The following is a 21,196-nucleotide window of genomic DNA, read 5'->3' as shown; positions in this document are numbered from 1 at the left end:
TTCTCCTCATGACACCACATGTCAATTCTGCTGTATCCCAAAGAGAAGCAATTGATTAAATTTCCTAATAGACCATTCACAACTCTAAACATTGAATCACCAATGAACAGATCAATAATACACTGCAGTACTCCACCAATTTTCAGGCTATGTCAAGCAATTGAACAAATTTCCTAGAAAACCATTCACAACCGAGTACTAAATCACCCCCAAAAAATGAACAGATCAATAATACTGAGTTCACTACGGTACAACACCAAATTTCGGGCTAAATCAAGTCATATCATATGTCAAGATTGTCAACAAACTGAGCAAAGATTCTTTTACGCACCTAGGTGTGAAGAGAGGTAGGTGCTCCCTAGGGTAATTTTTACTCATTTGATATGTTATATTATTAAAGATTATGGAATGGAAAAATATATCAAATCATGAAATCAGCAAAAAAGATACTCTTGAGTGCACATAACTCAAGTGCACCAAGGTGCATGTAAGAATTTTCAGAATGAGGAAAGTTGCACTAGTTCAATCAGACACAAAATCAATAATCAAAATTAATTGCCAATTAGCCAAATATTCACTTCTCTGAAATTCATGTAAAGCCTCCGATGTAACTATGTAAGTAATAGCTTTTTTTTTTTTTTTTTTTTTTTTAACAAAAAAAAAGGGCTGACCAAGAAGCAAGTGTGTCATGAGAAACACAAATGTGCTTTCTCCTTGCAGCCATGTCCACCAAACGGGTTAAAATGTTAGAAGAAAAGATCTAACAAAAAAGACTACGAGAAACAAGTGCACAAATGCAAGAGTACTCATATTGCCAAAAAGAATTTTGCCAATAATTTAGGAGTTCAGCTCCATTAATTATGCCAATAAGCAGACTCTTCAACTACTCAAAGTTTACTACCAGCGAATATAGAAATGCATCCTCAAACGCAATGGTCCAAGATATTTACTGTTCGTTAGCCATAGTAGCTACTTCGAAATTCTTGTTTAAACCAAAAAAGCTTGTTAAAAGGATGACTCCTTGGGATGACACATGCATATCATAAGTGGCCAAGGCATTACTTTTGCTTTGTAACATATAAAATGCTGTTTTGAAGTTACTTAATTTTACAAACTTCAAAAACTCTTGATCAAACTACACAACTTCTCAATAAAAGGCTTAACTCCAAAGGATGATATATGCATCAATGCAAGTCATATAAGTTTGGAGGTTTAACTGCTTAAAGTTTTCAAACTAACTAGAAGAGAGAGGTTGTGGGGGGGAATTTGCGGAGGGGGGATTTGCGGAGAGTGTATTCTCCATTCCACAATCAATAAAAGTTTAATTTTCCTCGTTCACCCAAGTTACTAAGACACCGCAACAAGTCACATTGTAGCAGAGTAATTACTTAAAAATGAAGCAAGAACTGGCATGAAAAAGAAAGTAATTTTCCCACAATATCACTACAAATATACCCGAGGCATCTCAAGTCCATATTGGCAAAAAGCTGAAAAGTTTTCCTTCCTAGCCTTAATATTAACATTAATAAAGAAATCAGGTAGCTCACAGTCTAACATCTAGTATCCTAGGCTCCTAACCTTAATAATAGCTATTCTTAACAAGGGATTTTATATTCAACTCTATACAGTAAATACAATGGCTTGATTTCTCTAGATGAACACTGAAGTACTGTACAGAAATGACAATTATAGCACCACTCTGGTGCCCCAATTATTCTATTTGACATGGCACACCCATTATGGACACAAATCCTCTTCTTTAAATGAACAAAAGGTAGATAAAGAGCTGTTACTTTGAATTTGGTAATGACATGAGTCATCCAGAAATTTATTGTTTCTAATTTGACAAAAATTCCATCATCCTTTTTGTTTGTGGGGTTTCCACAACAAATTATTTCTATAGACATTTAAAATTTAACCAGAGCAGGATTCAGCTCACATCACCTTCAACTTGCCTCCTTAATTTGGCCTTTGGCAACTTAATAATTTCCACAGGTTAAGAAATTAAAAAATGCTAAAGAAGAGGTACTTAGGGTAAATGTCATCAAAACGTAAACTAAAAATATCTCATTGGGCTGGGAAACATAGCTTCCCTATCACTTAAAATTTCCTCTGCTACTTCAACATCATAATGGATCACTGCTCTCTTCAGTCTTTCCCCCTGGCACTTTTTGACTGAACACTAGAAGTAGATAAATACATTAGTAGAGTTTCCTAGCTTCTCAGCGAACAAAAGCCCAACACTATACCTATAATGTTTCTCATCACTCATCGGTTGATGCTACAGGATTCAGATCGTTGACATACCAGTTAAAATTTTTACACAGGCATGATTGGCCTGGATTTTCATGAACAGATATCCAAAAAAGTTTTGTCATTCTTCACTCTTCACTTTCCCTCCCCCAATCCCCTATTACCCAACACAAGGCTGACAACACACCCACTTTTACCAATTTAAAACAAGAGCGAGACAGTTTGGAAGTGAGCTTTGATATGATTCTCCAAATGCAACACATATGGAAAATTCATATGGGTAACTTTTGAAACGGCCAAGTAATATAGTCTCCCATATATCATGCATTCAATTGGTTTCAACTATCCAAAACTAATAGGTATGTAGAAAGGGAATATCAAAGTCAACCAAATTACGATTCAGTTAACAACACTGAAAAAATTCTAGGTCCATCAAATCATTCAAATTATTACAAAAATAAGAAAATCAACAGAGGCTGGATAACAGCATCCAAGCAAATGCATATTTCATGAAAATAAGTCGATCATCTTGTACCAAATGAAAATACAGAATTAAGAATAACTAAAACGACAGTCATTGTAAATCATCTTGCCACCCGAAACACCTAATCAGATCATAACAACACAACAAAACCCTAGAATTAGCATAATTCATACAATAACATTCAAAACCCTAAATTGACATCAAAAGAGACATTTAACCTAATTGCCGAAGTCACCCAAAAACTCAAATCGATCTAATCAACAATAAAACCCTAATTAAGCAAAAACAATCAAATTCCAAAAACCAAAATCAAATAAAAAGAGACGATCAGAAACATACCCAATCAAAAACGAAGAAGAATCGAAATTGAAGCTAAGCATTAGCAGTTTTGGGAATAAGAGGGATGGATTGTTCCTGCTGATTCTTCTGGCCTTCGCGAAGTTTCTGGGCAAGAAGCATACGTTCCATGACAAGTTCATACTCACACTTCTCATAAACATGGCGCTCATTTTCGCACTTCCATGGAAGGTAAAACTCAGATTGTCTGCATTTGTTGAGAGGGATCAGAAGATGTGCGCATTGATCTCTGTAAGGGATTGGAACCTTGTTTTCGACCATTTCTTGTTGGGTTGCAATCATCTTCTTCGATGAACCTGGAACCTCCATTTTCTCTCTCCTCTTTCTTTCTCTCTCTAGCTTGCGGCTTCTCTCTTTGTTTCGTTTCCACAGACGCAGTGTTAGCAAATTCGGAGAAACAATGCCAATAGATCAATTTTTTTTTTTTTTTATTATTTTTTGAAATAAAATTCTAAGTTTTTGTTTAGGAAAAAATTCTAAAAGACTTGAATGTTACTTGTGTTAAAAAGTACTAGTGATTGAATTCTTTTTTTTAAAAAAAAAGATAGAATTGATTTATTTCAAAAAAAAATAATAATTAAAAAAAAAAAAACTAAAAGTGAATGTCCACATATGACATAGTATAAACATTAGACGTCTATCTAATGGTATAATTTTGAATGTCTTGGTTTTTGCGTTGCAACGATAAAATACAAGTTTTGTCTTTTTAGACAAATGGCATTTACGGATGATATTTAATTATGTGAGATGAAGTAAATAAATAACGTGAAAATGGGAGTGAATTGAATGTTAACATTTGTCTAGGACATTGATCATTCCAAAACAATTAGCTTTACAAAAGAGAAAAGACCTACTGTATTTCAATACAAATTCTCCCTTCAATAGTGAAAAAGTACTTATGTTTTGATGATAAAAGATGATGGATGATGCACTCCAATGAATTATCCATACTAGAATGGCAACTAAGTTTTCAAATTATGAAATTTAGGAGAGAGAGAGTGATGGAGAGGCTATTGGAAGAGAAAGAACAAGAGGATAGTATAAGATGAGGACGGATGATAAAAAATTAACAAGATCTAGCTTAGATCGTGAAGCAACATGAATCTACTATCCAAGTTAATGGCCAATACAAGCACGTCAATCAACATTATATTGTCATTTATTTACACATATGCCCACAAGATTATACCGTCCATTAATTTTGCCACTTGATATGTGGCGGGAGTTTATCTAAGTTATAACCTTGCTATAAAAAAATGGGCCATAGAGTTGTTATCATGCAATGCTTCCTTAGGTTTGTTGAGACATGTATATAGGAAAGAGGTGTCTTATATAAGAAACTTGCAGTAACAATCCCGATGAATAATGTAGAACCCTAAAGCCTAAGATATACATGAGCTCACATGTTCTTATGCGATAAAATCATAATGCTTGACAAAATCATCAAGATTGTTAGAGCTCAATATTTATAAGTGCGAGATTATTATAGACGTTTCAACACCATAGAATAACCACTAACCAAACTTGGACTCATAAAGCCAATGCAAACCATTGAGACTAGAAGACGATGATAACATGTTTTCGTCAAGGAACAAGAAACATTAGCTTGATGATTAGATAAAACCAAAGATGAATGTTATTAGTTTTCAAAAAAAAAGATGAATGTCATTAATTCTTATGTCAAATACATTGAATGAAGATCAATCATTAATTAACCCCCAAAACTTGTAAATGTATTTCATAATATGGAGTATAAGCCACGTACAATTATACGAAATACGTTAACTAGGTCTATTCACTTTGAATATATAGATCGAGATCATTAAAGTCATCACATTTAGTTTTAACACGATTAACTTTTTAAAAAAGCTTTAGTAAGACGACCGTATCATAATTCCTTGATTTTAATCCTCCTAATTATTTTCTCTCTTCCATATTTCACATTAGAAATTTGCCTCTACTTTTTGTCAAAATGGTACCATCTATAGTTCTTCTATACTACCTTGGTTGCCTCCTTTTACATTTGGGCAACAAATTTGAACTAATTGACAATTGTCATCCCATTAATTAACAAGCTGAGATGTTTATTTAGCACACCAAATAGTGACAATATTTACTGTAAAAAATCTACTTAAATTAATACAGTATTGAAATTAAGGTCCACTAACTATGCATTTTCAGATTTTTCAATAACTACTTTTTAGTTAGCAGGGAATCTGTTATCCTTGCCATCAATCATTTGCTTTACTCATAACAACTTAACAAACCACACAAATTCTGTTGTAGATGTCATAATTCCATTATTTTCATACTAAGTCAAGCGAACTTCATTAAACCATTTGATAAATGCTGAAAAACAGAGTAATTGACAGAAATGCAAAGATAAGAACAGAGTACAAAAATTATTCTACCAAATCAAAACTTCATTACTATCAAAATTTAACTACAGATTTCTTCAACTCGAAATCTATTTACATCCGATGATTACACTCATTTCTGACTAAAAACAAAGATTATTAGTAACCCTAAAAATTAAGCTAAAACAGCAGTTAAAAGAAATTAGACCTAATTCATCAAGTTTAGTGGATTAAGAAGATGAACAGATCACAGACCTTGATGAATATCATCAATCATCTCAACCACTGATTTCATCACAGGAGAAGGAGCAGCAGGCTCAGTAGTTTGACGCACATTACCAGAAGTGGAATCTCCCACACCAGATCCATACTCACCACTTGTAATCGGATAAAATCCTGACCGTCCAGTACTAACAGCAATCGATTGACGGAGGTGAGGAAAAGGAGAAGCCAGTCCATGAATAACAAGCCTGGAATTGTAGATTAGGTTAGGGTACTTGATTTTGATGTAGTTGATTCTCACCGGAGACATCACACCGCCGCCGCCAGGGGTGGTGATTGTGAGAGTTTCGCCGGATTCAAGCGTCGGAAAAACCGTCGACACCGGAAGAGAATCGAGGTCGGCGAGTTTAAGCATTTGGTTAGGGATTATGTGGAATCGGACGCTGTGAACGTAGGAGTGGCCGCCGTGGAAGATTGTGGAGTCGTCGACGGCGAAGATCGTCATGTTGTGAAGAGTCACAAGCTCAGCGTACTTGACACGCATCGCAAGTGCGAGGACGCTGTAACCGCTCACTCGGAGACGAATCATCGCCTCCGCGAGCATCACACGGTTGAGCGCCATGGCAGGGTTAGGATGAGGAAGGTTGAGTGAGGTCATCTTGTCCATTGAGCAGGAGTACGGCGAGACGTGAGAGATGAAGCCTTGGAGGCCGTGAATGATGACGTGGTCGCCGATGTAGAGGTTCGGACGAGTGATCTGAGCGCCGCTGATGAAGATTGCGGTGGCGTTGACGGCGGAGGTGACGGTGAGGCAGCGGCCGGGGAGAATCGTCTCGATTTTGGTGCCGAAAATGAGGCGATTGAGGTAATCGCTAGGGTACAAGCCTGAGACGGTGTGCTCTTGCAGAAGCAGAGCGAGCGAGCACGAAGGACAGGTGCGAACCGAGGAGTCAACCGGAGCGAAGATTGTGACAGGGCCGAGCCACGGGAGGTGCGAGGCGGAGGAGAGAGAGAGCGAGTGCGACGCTGTTGCGAGCTCGTGGAAGCCGAGATCGCTGAGGACTTTGGTGATGGTGGTGAGAGGAGAGAGAAACTGAGGTTGATTCAGAGCTTCGGAGGAGGAATACGGAAATGGCGGCGAAGAAGGTGAAGGTGAGGAGGAAGATGATGATGAGAATGTGAAGGTGGAGGAAGTTGTATCAATGGCGGAAATGAGTGAAACAGAGGTGAGAATTGCGAAGAGGAAGATGACGAACTGAAACAGAGACGCCATTGTTGAGAGCTTCAAAGGAGGAGAGAGAAAGTTTTCTAGAGAGAGAGAGGGGTTTGAGTTGTAAGAATGAAGAAATGGTGGGAGTGTGGATTCAGGTGACGGTTATGGTGGCGGTATATATAGGCGCGAAATTGGATTCAAGTAAAATGTCCTTTCTCTTTCTAGAACTTTCTTTCCTAGTTTTATCCATTTGGGATTTTGGGCCTTTTTTTTTTTTTTTTTTTTTTTTTTTTTTTTTTTTTTTTCTTTTCTTTTCTAATTTCCAATTATCAAGGTTGAAATTACTAAGTACCATATTTATTTTCTTAAGTTTTTTATACTACTCCGTAGGCCCGGTTCTGATTAACTGAATTGAGCTGAACTGAATATTTTATCAGAGAAGGAAATTAAAAACTGAATTGAACCGAGCTGAAAATAAACTGAAGAGAACAGATCCATTGTTGTTTTCGATTTACCATTGTACAAAAAAAATATATCAATTCCTTAAAAAAAATATTATAGTAATTGAATTTGTGAAGATACACGAGACTATTACTACGTAATACATATGAGTGTCAATAAAAAAAAGTTGTACTCTGTATAACTTTTTAAGTGAACTCACTCGTATATTATATTTTTCAAACTAATTTAACATACTCCATATCAACACATTATGTATACTCTCCCAATTAATATTTTTTAAATAAGAATTCATATTACAAACGTATACATAAATATGTACATATAGTAACACTTTTTACGCATACAAATGTTTTTGATATATGTAGTAAATTGTGAAATTTACTATGATTTCAATAGTACGTCGAAAAAAAAAACCCTGTAATTTCAATTGTGAAGCTAAGAACAATTGCATAAACTAAGGTTATCCTTGTAGCCTATTTTCGAGTATCCAAAAAATTTCGCATTTTGAATACCTCCATTATATGAGTTTAGTCATTCATGAAGTTGTTAACACAAATCGTACTATCAAGATAGGTAGAGCGGCCCTAAGAACATTTTGAAGAAAAAAAAAGTAAATTTTGAAAGGGGAAAATGGACAAGTTAGAGCAAATATAGTAATGATAATATAAATAATACTTGCACATTCTGTAAAAATCATCTCAGGTATATTCTTTGAGGGTTACCAGTAATACCACCATGAGATTCGAAAATTTTAGATAGCACCACAAATTTGCAACATGAATATTTACTGCTTCACAATCACTATATGCAGAACTCCTATGAAGCCTTTTTCTGTTTATATCTCATAGCACAGAAAAAGTACACCAACAGGTTCAACAAGCTAAGAACAGCCCATAGAAAAAAATAATTATAAAGCTGACCCTTGTCTAGATTATCAGGTATCCACCCGGGTTTCCCCCCAGCAGTTGTAATGGCTGTCACGATTGTTAGGACAAGCGAGTTCAAGTAGCTTCCCAATGAAGATGTTAGGAGCGAGAATGCAGTGCACAAACTTCTCATGGCATCGGGTGATTGATCATAGAAGAACTCCATCTTTCCGATGTAGAAGAATATCTCTGCAGCCCCCATCAAGAAGTACTGAGGGATTTGCCAGAAGATGCTAACTGGGCCTGCTAGACGTCTGATCTCAACTAGACCGGCAGCTAGCATGCAGAAAATGGATATAACTTGGCCAATGCCCATTCTTTGCAGCTCGGAGAAACCCTTTGGTTTGCCTGAAAACTTCCTGGCTATAGGCACAAGAATCTTGTCGTAAAAAGGGACCCAAAAAATGATGCTCATTATACTGAAAGTTGCCAAGGAGGCTGCTGGGATTGTAAAGGATCCTACTGCTCTGTCCATTACCATTCCTTGCTCGATGAAAGTAGTCGACATTTGTTCATACACTGCTGAAAAGACAATTGCAGTTGCCCATATAGGGACCATACGGATCAAGACCTTTAGTTCTTCTACCTGTGTTACTGTACATAATCTCCAACTGTTGGAGAAGTCCTCCGTTTTCAGTTCAGTAGCAGACAAACAAGCTGCTTTATCCAGGAACCTGCAGGGATGCACGGCATGATTAATCACACAGAGGCATACCGCATACTACATACTACAGATATACAAGAGCAAGAGGGGAAAAAGACCTTTGAATCAGACAATTCAGATTTGTTAAATTATATAAAAACAATCCTTCAAGCTAATCTATATTTTCTCTCTAACTTTTAAAATTTGTTAGACCGTAAATGGAAATTGATGATACATAAATAATAAGAAAGCTTAAAGATGCAAGTGATGAGAAAATTACTTCATTTCTTCAGTGTGCTTCAGCTTTCGACTTCCTTCAATTGCTGAATGTGTGTCTGAAGTCTCATACAGAAGACTACTATCTTGTGGAACCTCCAACTCGAATTTCAGCATTGATGCAACTACAACCTGGCATATCCTTGTTAATGGACTACCACCTGGACTTTGAAACCGGTAGAGTGAAGTTCCGCAAAAGAAAAATACAATAGAAACAACCATGAATAAGGCAGGAATTCCGAACCCTATGCCCCATCCAACATTTTCTTGTATCCAAACAATTACAGTACTTGCCATAAGGCAACCAATGCTGATAGCAAAATAAAACCAATTGAAAAAAGATGCCTTCTGCACCCTCTCACTAGGGTCCGTATCATCAAACTGATCAGCACCAAACGAAGAAATACATGGCTTAATCCCACCCATTCCTAGTGAAACTAAATAAAGCCCTGCATATAATATTGCATACTGTGATGGGGTAGCTGAAGGGCAAATGGAACCTTCACATTCAGCAGGCTTAAACATCGGAACTGATGCAGATAGGGTCAGAGTGGACATCCCCTACAAACGTAAGAACAGTATGTCATGAGAAAGAGGGACTTAATAGAGATATAAGGAAGGGGGTGGGGGTTGGACATGTCTTTTACTCCTCCATCCCTAAAAGAAGTTCAACATCTTGCAGTTTCTGAAATTCCAACAAAGAAGTTAGAATTCCGATTCATTAAGATTTCCCTCTCTATATTTTTCTTTAAGATTGGGCCCCTCACCGACCCCTTCTCCTTGATATCTGCCAAAAAGATGTTGAGCTTAGTTTAGGGACGAAGGGAGTATCACTGAAGTTTGGTACTGTCACTAAGATGCATCATAGCAGTCAATAGGATAAAATTGATGAAGAATATTCAATGATCTCATCAGTTTTAATCTAATATGCAGAAAAAGTAGAGTGGGAGAAGAAGAAATTACAAGGAAATGAATCACGGAGAACACAGCAATCGTCCAATATTTTCCCCAATATGCATCAGCCAAGAAAGCTCCAATAAGAGGTGTTACGTAACATGTGCCTGACCAGGTGGAGACCATCTTTGCAGCGGAGACATTTCCTTCATGCAATTTTTTGGTGAGATAGCTAACCAAGTTTGTATTGACACCATAGAAGGCAAGACGTTCACAGACCTCATTACCTGTGCACAGACGGGGAAAGGAGGCAGGGGAGAGTTAACAGTTAAGACTTGTGATTAGGGAATTTGTGAAAAAATATTTAATGTTGCATTCTGCAGTCCAACACACCAAGAATGAAAATGCAGGCTCTCCAATTTCCAGTGTTGCTCTTGAGGACTGGCTTCCCTGAAAAATCTAGTGAGCCATCTCCAGTGGTTAAATTACAATGCTCCTCCTACAAATATATATATAGATCAGGAGCAGAAAAGCAGTCCTTCAAAACAGCAAAGCATTACCAAATACCAAGAGTCCAAGACTCTAAACAGAGGATATTTCACAGTCGATACTGGTGTCAAGTCTGTCAACTCGAACAAAGTAGATATTAAAAGAAATCTAAGCTTATCAGCTGCAATTGTTAATGGCTATTGGCTAGCAGGCATAAGAAGCAAATACAAATAATTCCTGATTACCAGTTCAGTAATTTGGCCGTCCAAGTTGTCTACTAGATTGACCCTTTTCAAAGGACTAATAACTTAACCGGATTAAGATTCATACATACTTCAGCATCATTATAAGAGCAAGTTAAGATTGATACATACTTCAGCATCATTCTTGCTGAAACCACAAAACTCAAGAATTTTCAAGTCAAGTGCCTCACTGACTCATTTAGCTTGATGTGAGGAAGTATAAGAGCGGGTTTTGCATAAGACATGAGCCATACACCTGAGATAATTTATCACTGACTCATTTAGCTTGATGTAAGGAAGTATAAGAGCGGGTTTTGCATAAGACATGAGCCATACAACTGAGATAATTTATCATCGGATGCAGGCAGCGTATGAGATTTGGGTTGACAAGGCCATCTCATGCAAGATTTTGCCTGGCATGAACATGAGCCAGTCAGAATTCAATAGTCCTATGGAAACTAAATCAATATTCCAAAAACAGTAGCTGATTATCAAGAATACCCATCTTCTTGAACTTGAGGTAGTCAGAACTCAGAACTCATTATTCCATTTTAAGACCGTCCCCTTAAAAATTGCCCTATTTCTGTTTTTGACCATGGGGTCCACAACTTTATTCTCACATACATACAATACAATTTGTCGACCACTTTTGCCTCGTATCCATCAACTCCACTCAACCAAAAAATATATCAATCAAAGCCTTAATCTCATAAGTGGGGTCGGTTAACATGAACCAAATTTGATTATTCCGTATAGTCATCGACATAAATCTTCCTCCTCCATCTCTTAAGGTCCAATGCTTCATCCTCATGCAAATCAATATACCTCATATCCTTCCTAACTCCTTCCAACCAAGTCACTTTTGGTCTCCCTCTCCCTCATTTAAGCCCTCCATGGTCCCACTCTTCCACTTTTCTAACCGGTGCACCCTCGAGTCACCATCTTACATAACAAAGTAAAATCTAGCTTAAGAACAAACAATTAAGGACGAAGGGAGTAGTAATCATGGTGAATAAAGAAAACAACATGAATACTTTATGCTTATAACATAAATTATCTTGGATACTACAAAAATCAAATCTTTATAACTTAGCTAAAGCAAAATATCACCCCCATATCTAAACTAAAATTTCAATAACCACCCCCCCAAAACCTCGAAATTGGCTCGGACTTGAGGTCTCTCGTTTCCAAAATCCGAGTCGTTTCCGTGCTACATCTAAAACTCCGATTTGCAAACAAACTAAAGACATAATCAAACAAAAGCAGGGAAATTCAACAAAGAAAGAGGTAAGTCAAAGAGAAAATACCTGAAGAAGTGCATCTTCCATAAGAAGTAGCTGATCATCAAGAGTGCCCATTTCTTGAACAATCAGCTAACCTCTTCTTTCTCTCTCTCTCTAAACCTTGTAATTACTTTCTTAATCCACTTGGCCTTCAAAGTTGTATCCACCATAGCTTGAGTTTAAATTACTTTAAAAAACATTGACGTTCTCAAATCCTAATGTATAATTAATATAAAATCATTACTATAATACATAAAATAATTAATATTTGGCAGTTATTGTAGCTTAAATTCATTAAATAACAAATAACATAAAGTCATGATATGACGTGTGGAGCAATTTGTGACATTGACTTGCATGATATTAAACATCAAAATCTAATATGGCCTACTAGAATAATGTCCAAAAGATGAAAAAATGTGTGGATTTAAAACGGCATGATAATTGCACAGTTTATTGCGTTTAGTTTTAGTAACTTTCATTTAGAATAAGATGTTGTATTATCTTCTTACCAAAAGAGAGAAAAGAGGGGTTAATAAAAGACGAAAACTAAGGGTCAAGTTGAAGTATCCTCTTCTTCCCTTCCCAAAAGGGTACCCGGGCCGAAAGCGATGTGATTTATGTGAATAATTTTAGAAGTCGTGTCTCTTTTGCTAGGATTTTTATTACGGAATTACCCAATGGTTTATCAAAAAGTCATGATAACACTTACGTATGTGGAACCCGAACGTTTTACATAATTTGATTGGATTTGTTTTAACATGGAGGTGAGAAAGCAACTTGACAACCCCGCCCCACACCCCTAATTGAGAAATGGACGAATAATTGTTATATGTAACAAATGTGGAATAATGAAAAGATAACGTTATCTAGATGATCAAGAACTTGCGCGCCCAAAGTTGATTAACAAACTTCTATTCATCCTTAGCATAATTCATTCACATAACAAGAGACCAACCTTGTGACTCAAACACGTAACAGAAAGAAATATATACAGTCAGTCATTCACTACACATTCGATACGCTAGCTATACATGTCAAGAAGAATCATACTATTTCATACACGGTATGTATATACAACATGATTCAACCGAACTAAATTACAGAACATTTGCCATCAGATATAAAATATATTCAGTAACAATGGCAGCAACGCCGGAAAGGCTGAAATAATATCATTGTTGATAATACCTTTTAGTGGGACTCCTACGAAGCGTTCTTCTGTTTGTATTTCATGGCACAGAATACATACACCAACAGATTCAAGAAGCTAAGACCAGCCAACAGCCAGAAAAAGTTATATAGACGACCCTTGTTTAGGTTATCAGGAATCCATCCGGGCTTCCCATCAGCAGTAGTAATGGCTGTCACAATCATTAGAATCAGAGAGCTTAAGTAATTTCCCAACGATGTAGTTAGGAGAGAGAGGGCACTACATAAACTTCGCATTGCATCGGGTGATTGGTCATAGAAGAACTCGAGCTGCCCTATGAAAGTAAATACCTCTGCAGCACCCACTAAGAAAAACTGGGGTATTTGCCAGAAGATGCTAAGTGGGACGGGGACATGCTCATTGACCAAACCCAGCTCTTCTGCAAGTTGCAAACGCTTGATCTCCACCAAGGCTGCGGATACCATGGCAAGGATAGATATAAAGAGACCGATACCCATCCTCTGTAGATTTGAAAACCCTCTTTCGTTGCCAGTAAGCTTCCTAACTCCAGGAATGAGAAACTTATCATAGACTGGCACCCAAAAGATGACGCTGATGACATCGAAAGTAGAAAGGGAAGCTGCTGGAATGGTGAAGGTTCCAATTCCTCTGTCCATAACCATTCCTTGTTCAATAAACAATGTTGCCATCTGCGCATAAACAGCAGAAAATACAATTCCTGTTGCCCATATAGGGAACATGCGGATCAAGAGTTTCAATTCTTCCACTTGTGTGACAGTACACAATCTCCATTGATCGTACGAGTCCCCACTTTGTACATCAGAATCTGATAAGACTGCTGCTTTATCAAGGCATCTGCAGCAATAGCACCCAATATGGTATTTATCCTTCACATATACATCGAGCCAAATGGAGAGTAAAATGACAAAAAGAGTTGAAAACAAGAGCGAAAGTTACTTCATGTCCTGAGTATGCTCCAGCTTTCGACTTCCTCCAATTGCTGAAAGCTTGTCTGGGGTTTCATACAAGAGAGCATTATCTTGTGGAACCTCCAACTCACGCTTGTGGAGTGATGCAACTACAACCTGGCACATCCTTGTCAACGGACTTCCCCCGGGTCTTTGAAACCTATACAGAGGAGTTCCAGAGAAGAAACTTGCAATAGCAACACCCATAAATAGTGCAGGGATTCCAAAGCCTATGTCCCATCCAACGTTTTCTTGTATCCATACAATAAGAGTACTTGATACAAGTGAACCAATGTTGATAAAGAAATAAAACCAGTTGAAAAATGATCCCTTCTTTACCCTCTCACTAGGGTCAGTATCATCAAACTGATCAGCACCAAAAGATGAAACACAAGGCTTAATCCCTCCTGTTCCTAATGCAATCAGATAAAGTCCTACAAAAAATATGCCATTTTGTGCTGGAGTTGCTGAAGGGCAGATCGAACCCACACAATCAAGGGGCTTAAAGGCAGGAACTGATGCAGATAGGACCAATGTACACATTCCCTACAATTTGTAAAAAAAGACACAACCCCACATCACTTAGAATATTAATACAGTAGAATCTACAGAAGAAAAAGGGTAAAATCAAAACTTAGTAAACGAGAAATCAACCCAAATAGCATACTCAACTACGTAAAACCAAATATTGCTGGTATTCAAGATGCAATTGTTTAAAATTGTAAGAGGATGGGAAAAAAAAAAAAAAAAGGATTCTGAAATTACAATAAAGTAAATTGTGGAGAAGACAGCAATTGTCCAATATCTTCCCCAGTATGCATCAGCCAAGAAAGCTCCTAGAAGAGGTGTAAGGTAACACGTGCCTGCCCAAGTGTTAACATTTCTTGCAGCAATGACATTTCCTTCATGCAATTTTCCACTTAGATAATTGACAAGATTTTTTGCGATACCATAGTAAGCAAGACGTTCACAGCATTCAGTACCTGCAAATAGAATTGTGGTATTGAGACTTATTAGCATACATGATACTGTATTGAAACAAGTAAAAACTAGCATACCAAATTACCAAGTATAAAAGGGCAGGTTCTCCAGTTTCCAGTTTTGCTCTTTAATACAGGATTCCCTTGAAGATCCACAGACCCATCTCCAGCATATTGTTCGCTGTTCTCTTTCTGAGCATATAACATATAAATCAGAATCAGGCAAGGATCCATTCAAATTCTATAGGAGAGAAACTAGTGCGGAGTAATCAAGGACAGATTTGCTTATATGTAGGTTTTGACTAATAGAGGTAATTAGAACATTACAGAAAACATTGATAAACATGAGTTGCGTAATGGGTAACAGACATAAGTCTCGATTGCAAGACTAGCAACCTTTCTGGTTGTTAACATGTACAAACATCACAGCCTAATACATTGGTTTCAAAGCCTAATACTTTATAAATTTCATGCAATCAGGCTCCTTTCTTTATGAGGATACACTTGAGAACCAACCCTAGACTTCAAATAATAAAGTACATACTGAAATGGCGATCCGTGAATAGTTTACTATTGGCAGATTCACACATATTCCCAGAATTTTATTACCAAAACTAAATGAAGCCAGAGAAAAAACTTGTAAAACACTACTTATAGGAATATTAGAAACCTTTATTAAGTCCTATATCAAAGGGAATGCAAGATTCAAGGTGGATTATACGCTATAAACTAAAGTATAGGTATACATGTCAAAATACTATACCAATCCCTAAAATTATTTTTTCTGCTAAGCATTGTCAAATTCAACCATAGTTTTCTAGTTCTAGAGCTTTAAAAAATTGACTCAACCCGAGAACAAACCGAACAAACCCGAAGTGACCCAAATCCGAATTCATAACACACAGACCCAACATGACCTAAATTTGATATGACCTGAGTCACCTGACCCAACAAAACCCAACCTTGACACCTGATTTAACAGCTCCAGTTATATCATTGTAAAACTATACACATAAATTCTGATAAAAATTAGCTTTTGTGATAAATCAAGCTAATTTCACAATATAGCACCCCATAAAATTCTGACAATTTATGGTCAAAGTTGGCAAATTTTTGTAATTAAAAGACAAAATTGCAACGAATTAATAAATTTTCAAAAAAGGGCCAATTACTACAATAGCAGCAAATGTTTGATTCACAGATAACACAATCTTCTAGTTACAGAGCAAAGTTAATACAGAATTCGAAGAAAACCAGCAATTTTAGAAGTTCAACAAATTCCAGTAACAGGATAATATTGCTACAAAACAAATAATGATCAAAACCAATCTAAAAATTAAGAAGAGAGAGACCTGTAGAAGAGAATCTTCTAGAAGCAATCGATGATCATCTGTACTATTCATCGCCTTTCTTCCCTTTTCCTGCAACTCCTTCCTTCTCACCTTTTTCTTCTCCCCTTCAATTTTTATTTATTTATTTTTTTTTATTTTTTTTATTTTTATGTCTAGGACGCTTATTTTAATATTTTGAGAGCAACAACTATTTTATTATTAATGTAAATCAATTTCCGTCAAAGTTATAATTATTTGTTCGCCGGTATATATTTTTTTATAATGATACTGGGACATTTTGTCCATTTTTATTCCATTATTAGTATTGGACTATAATCACATTAGTACATTACTCATTTTCAAATGATGTCAATTTGTCATGTTAATGACCTATAGAGTTGAATGTTGACTGTAATAGGTTTGGAAGTTAAAAAATCACATGTTTTCATTAAAAAAAGGGAAAATGCTATACATTCACGTGCCCTTTCGTGGTATTTAAATCAAAGTTATCAATATTCTAATTTCCATCATTCGCGTCTAAATGAACAAAAGATTAGGTGTGGCCGTGTGGGTGTACCACAATACAATCATGCAGTGTGTATAATGGAGTAACGGGCATCCTGCTCCTTTTCAAGCTTCCTACTAAGATCACAGCTTGATAATTACAGCTGAATTTCTTGTACTAAATTAGTATTGTTCAACAATTCAACATATCAGGCAGTGATGGCCACTTCATAAATGTAAGAACAGGGTTCACAACAGGGTTAAAAAAGCAGGATTTACCACATTCAAACAGGAGGCAAACATGAACGACTTATAATTTCCATCACAGAGAGTAAGAAACCGTGGTTCATTAATTAAATAAATCCAATACAATAGCAAAAGAACAAATTATACTTTTGTGAGAAAGAAACATACGAGTACTTCGATTTGCCTGAAGTTTGTTATAAGGAAAAAAAAAGGGATTCCTATCTAACTATAATACAGCCCTTCAATTTCAGCTGAAGTATCAGAAGTTCAATGTTGTACACTAACACCAGCAGTAGCAGCAGGCTAGCAAGCTTCCCTAGGAAGCCATCTTCTGTTTGTACTTTAGAGAGCAGAAGATATATACCACCATGTTTAAGAAACTCAGTCCAGCCAAGAGCCAGAAGAAATTATCGAGGTGACCCTGGTTCAGATTATCCGGTATCCATCCTGGTTTTCCTCCAGCAGTTGTAATGGCTGTCACAATCGTCAGAATCAACGAGCTCAAGTAATTACCGAGTGATGTTGTAAGGAGAGAAAGTGCACTACACAAACTTCGCATGGCATCAGGCGACTGATCATAGAAGAACTCCAATTGCCCTACGAAGGTAAACACCTCCGCAGCCCCTACCAAGAAGTATTGCGGTACTTGCCAAAAGATATTCATTGGGACTGGAACATCTTCATTGACCAAACCCAGTTCCCTGGCAATCTGCAAACGTCTGATCTCCACTACAGCAGCAGCTACCATGGAAAGAATGGAGATGAAGAGGCCAATGCCCATTCTCTGTAGTTCTGAAAACCCTCTTTCTTGGCCAGTGAACCTCCTAGCTATAGGAACGAGAAAACTATCATATACTGGGACCCAGAATATAACACTGATGACATCAAACGTGGATAATGTTGCCGCCGGGATGGTGAAGGATCCAATTCTCCGGTCCATCACCGTTCCCTGCTCAACAAACATTGTTGACATCTGGGCATAAACAGCAGCAAAAACTATTCCAGTTGCCCATATAGGGAACATACGGATCAAGATCTTCAATTCTTCCACCTGTGTTACGGTGCACAATCTCCATGGGTTAGAAAAATCCCCACTTTTCATGTCAGCATCCGACACCACAGCAGCTTTATCCAGGCACCTTCAGAAAACAATAGAACAGACAATAAAATCAATACAAGAATTCTTCTCTCCTCTCAGATTAGTTGGATCATAATGAAAAATCATGATACCTTACATACAAGAATCTATAAGTAGCAAAAGACAAGAAAAATTACTTTAGTTCTTCAGTATGCTCCAGCTTTCGACTTCCCTCGATAGCTGAGTGTTTGTCCTGAGTTTCAAACAGGAGACTACTATCTTGGGGGGCCTCTACTTCACACTTGCGGAATGATGCAACAACAACCTGACACATTCTTGTCAACGGGCTTCCCCCAGGTTTTTGAAACCTGTAGAGGGGGGTTCCAGAAAAGAAACTTGCAATAGCAATTCCCATGAATATTGCTGGAACGCCAAAGCCTAGGCCCCATCCAGCATTCTCTTGCATCCACACAATAAGTGTACTTGATACTAACGCACCAATGTTGATAGAGAAATAAAACCAATTAAAAAAGGATCCTTTCTTCACCCTCTCGCTGGGGTCGGTATCATCAAACTGATCAGCACCAAAAGATGATACACATGGCTTAATCCCTCCAGTCCCCAATGCAATTAGATAGAGGCCCAAAAAGAATACTCCATACTGTGCAGGAGAAGCTGGAGGGCAATATGAATCTATGCATTCAGGAGGCATTAATGCATAAACTGATGCAGATAATGTCAAGGTACACATCCCCTACAAAAGTAAACAAAATTTTATTATAATAAGAGTGGGGGAGACCTGGTGTTAAGGTTGGGGGGTGTTTAAATATAGTCTCACGGATGTCATCTGAGTTTAGTTTAAAAACTGAAAGTAGAAAGAAAGAGCAGAAGAAAAGGAATGCAGAATTACAATGAAGTATATTGTGGAGAACACAGCAATCGTCCAATATCTTCCCAAATATGCATCAGCTAAGACAGCTCCAATAAGTGGCGTTAGGTAACAAGTTCCTGACCAGGTTGTAACATTCCTTGCAGCAGAGACATTTCCCTGATGCAGTTTTTTTGTCAGATAACTGACAAGATTTGTGGCAATACCATAGTAAGCAAGACGCTCACAGCATTCTGTACCTGTAAAGAGAAAAATAATTGTTAGAAAGTTAACACTGCAGAATAATCACACGGAATGTAAGCCACCCCCTCCCTCCTGCTTCCCAAAGAAATGAAAGCCAGCATCCTCATTTACCGAGAATAAAGGGGCAGGCTCTCCAATTTCCAGTTTTGCTTTTCAGGACAGGATTCCCTTTGAGATCAACTGAGCCATCTCCAGTATATTGTTCACCATTCTCCTGCAGACAGCACAAAGTAAAAGTCAGAAGTAGCAAAAGGATTTCTATAGCACAGCAACCAATTCAGAAACAAAGACCAATCAAGGTGAATCAAAGGACCAGTAGAGCTATGTACGTTCTCAACATTTATGACACCCCAAACATCAGTGACGATGGATCACTAGCATCTAAAAGTTCAATTTGCAAATACACATTGAGCATAAACGAAGTCTAATTCATGGAATAATTAGACCGGGGTCTATCAAAACAATGCATCAAGCATCGACTATAAAGTTTCCTACATCAATTCATGCCTCCTTCTCACCAAAGCATTATATAGTACCAGTAGCAATATCCTCAAAAACTAGATTCATTCTAAAGTAAATTGTCATAAGACTCAAGACAGTTTATTTCAAGTGATTAGCAACTAATCACTGATGCAAATTTGCAGATCAAGTTATTCAACACAATACTTGTTGCAACTTGTAAAACATGAACTACTGTCAGATTCTCACTAAGCCAGTATCCAATAACAATTCAAAAGAGAAACCCTACAGTTTATCATACTTCATACTATATCTTATCCTCAGTTTCCACTTGATCAGCATAAATAATCATTTCATAATCACCTTGAAATCTTATAAATAAGAAATTTCAAGTCCAATTCCAATTGAAACCCTAAAATAACACTCTTAATCAATCAAAAACCCATGATTTCAAGATCTCAAATAGCTAACGTAAACCACACTACTATAAGAACAGAACACGCAATTGTCAATATCTCAACTAATAATCCTAAATTAGAAAGTAACCAAAAAAAAAAAAATCCCGATTATGAATCCCTTTTAATCAAATTGAAAAGGGTAATCTAACAATCAATCAAATAAGCAATTAATTAATTCAAAATAAGAAATCAACTGAAAAGATTGAAACTTTTAGCTCCAGCAATCTCATATATGAAGATAAATTTATGAAAATTGAGGGAAAATAAGGAATTAAAACCTGTAAAATGCCATGTTCGTGTTCTAAGAGCAATCTCTCATCTTCTTGACTACCCATGTTCTGAAATTTTGATCTTGACTTCTCTTTCCTGCAGTTTTTCTCACCCTTCTTCTTTCTCTCTCCACTCTTTATACTAGTTTTGGACTTTTTATTTTTATTTATTTATTTATATTAGTTTTTTTTTTTTTTTTTGGATAACTCAAATTTCCAAAGATGAGAAGTTTTGTCAACTTCAAGGAGTTGAGGTAGATAGAGAAAGATTCATTTCGGTTGAAGGGAATCTTAACATGAAAACTTGCATCATCGAAAAGGATTTATTGGGTAATGCCCGGGGGTATTTATGGTAAAAATAGAGAGTTTTAAGATTTTTATTTGTAGGTATATGTATATCTATGTTAATGCATGAGATAATTCGATTTGAATAAAATTTGTTTGCTTAAAATAACAATAATGGGGATTCAAAAAAAAAAAAAAAAAATAACAATAA

At 36.8% G+C, this 21,196-nt stretch overlaps 4 protein-coding genes and 1 pseudogene across 4 annotated transcripts; all 5 read right to left on the bottom strand.

Moving 5' to 3' along the window:
• Positions 1–3,109: 3,109 nt before the first annotated feature.
• LOC145602767 (NADH dehydrogenase [ubiquinone] 1 beta subcomplex subunit 7 pseudogene) lies at positions 3,110–3,403 on the bottom strand (annotated as a pseudogene).
• A 2,240-nt stretch (positions 3,404–5,643) lies between these two features.
• Positions 5,644–6,946, bottom strand: LOC145603065 (fasciclin-like arabinogalactan protein 21). The gene has a single exon (XM_081659187.1). The coding sequence runs from the start codon at positions 6,944–6,946 to the stop codon at positions 5,699–5,701; it is 1,248 nt and encodes a 415-aa protein (XP_081515313.1). The 3' UTR covers positions 5,644–5,698.
• Positions 6,947–8,086: 1,140 nt separating this feature from the next.
• Positions 8,087–12,344, bottom strand: LOC145600148 (protein NRT1/ PTR FAMILY 8.3-like). The gene is made up of 5 exons (XM_081656046.1): positions 12,126–12,344; positions 10,481–10,586; positions 10,157–10,374; positions 9,198–9,754; positions 8,087–8,948 (listed from the first exon to the last, which is right to left on the bottom strand). The coding sequence occupies exons 1-5, from the start codon at positions 12,174–12,176 to the stop codon at positions 8,165–8,167; spliced, it is 1,716 nt and encodes a 571-aa protein (XP_081512172.1). The 5' UTR covers positions 12,177–12,344; the 3' UTR covers positions 8,087–8,164.
• Positions 12,345–13,037: 693 nt separating this feature from the next.
• LOC145600881 (protein NRT1/ PTR FAMILY 8.3-like) lies at positions 13,038–16,734 on the bottom strand. Its single transcript, XM_081656738.1, has 5 exons — positions 16,576–16,734; positions 15,310–15,415; positions 15,009–15,226; positions 14,233–14,789; positions 13,038–14,130 (listed from the first exon to the last, which is right to left on the bottom strand). The coding sequence occupies exons 1-5, from the start codon at positions 16,624–16,626 to the stop codon at positions 13,308–13,310; spliced, it is 1,755 nt and encodes a 584-aa protein (XP_081512864.1). The 5' UTR covers positions 16,627–16,734; the 3' UTR covers positions 13,038–13,307.
• Positions 16,735–17,385: 651 nt separating this feature from the next.
• LOC145601169 (protein NRT1/ PTR FAMILY 8.3-like) lies at positions 17,386–20,979 on the bottom strand. The gene is made up of 5 exons (XM_081657120.1): positions 20,710–20,979; positions 19,626–19,728; positions 19,293–19,510; positions 18,580–19,136; positions 17,386–18,443 (listed from the first exon to the last, which is right to left on the bottom strand). Exons 1-5 carry the CDS (start codon positions 20,764–20,766, stop codon positions 17,621–17,623), a joined length of 1,758 nt encoding a protein of 585 aa, XP_081513246.1. The 5' UTR covers positions 20,767–20,979; the 3' UTR covers positions 17,386–17,620.
• Positions 20,980–21,196: the final 217 nt, after the last annotated feature.

The sequence above is a fragment of the Chenopodium album genome, chromosome 21 (assembly GCF_948465745.1).
Source record: "Chenopodium album chromosome 21, dcCheAlbu1.1, whole genome shotgun sequence".
In the NCBI taxonomy this organism is placed as follows: Eukaryota; Viridiplantae; Streptophyta; class Magnoliopsida; order Caryophyllales; family Amaranthaceae; genus Chenopodium; species Chenopodium album.
Note: the sequence above shows the minus strand (reverse complement) of the source record. Positions and strands in the feature narration are given on the sequence as shown.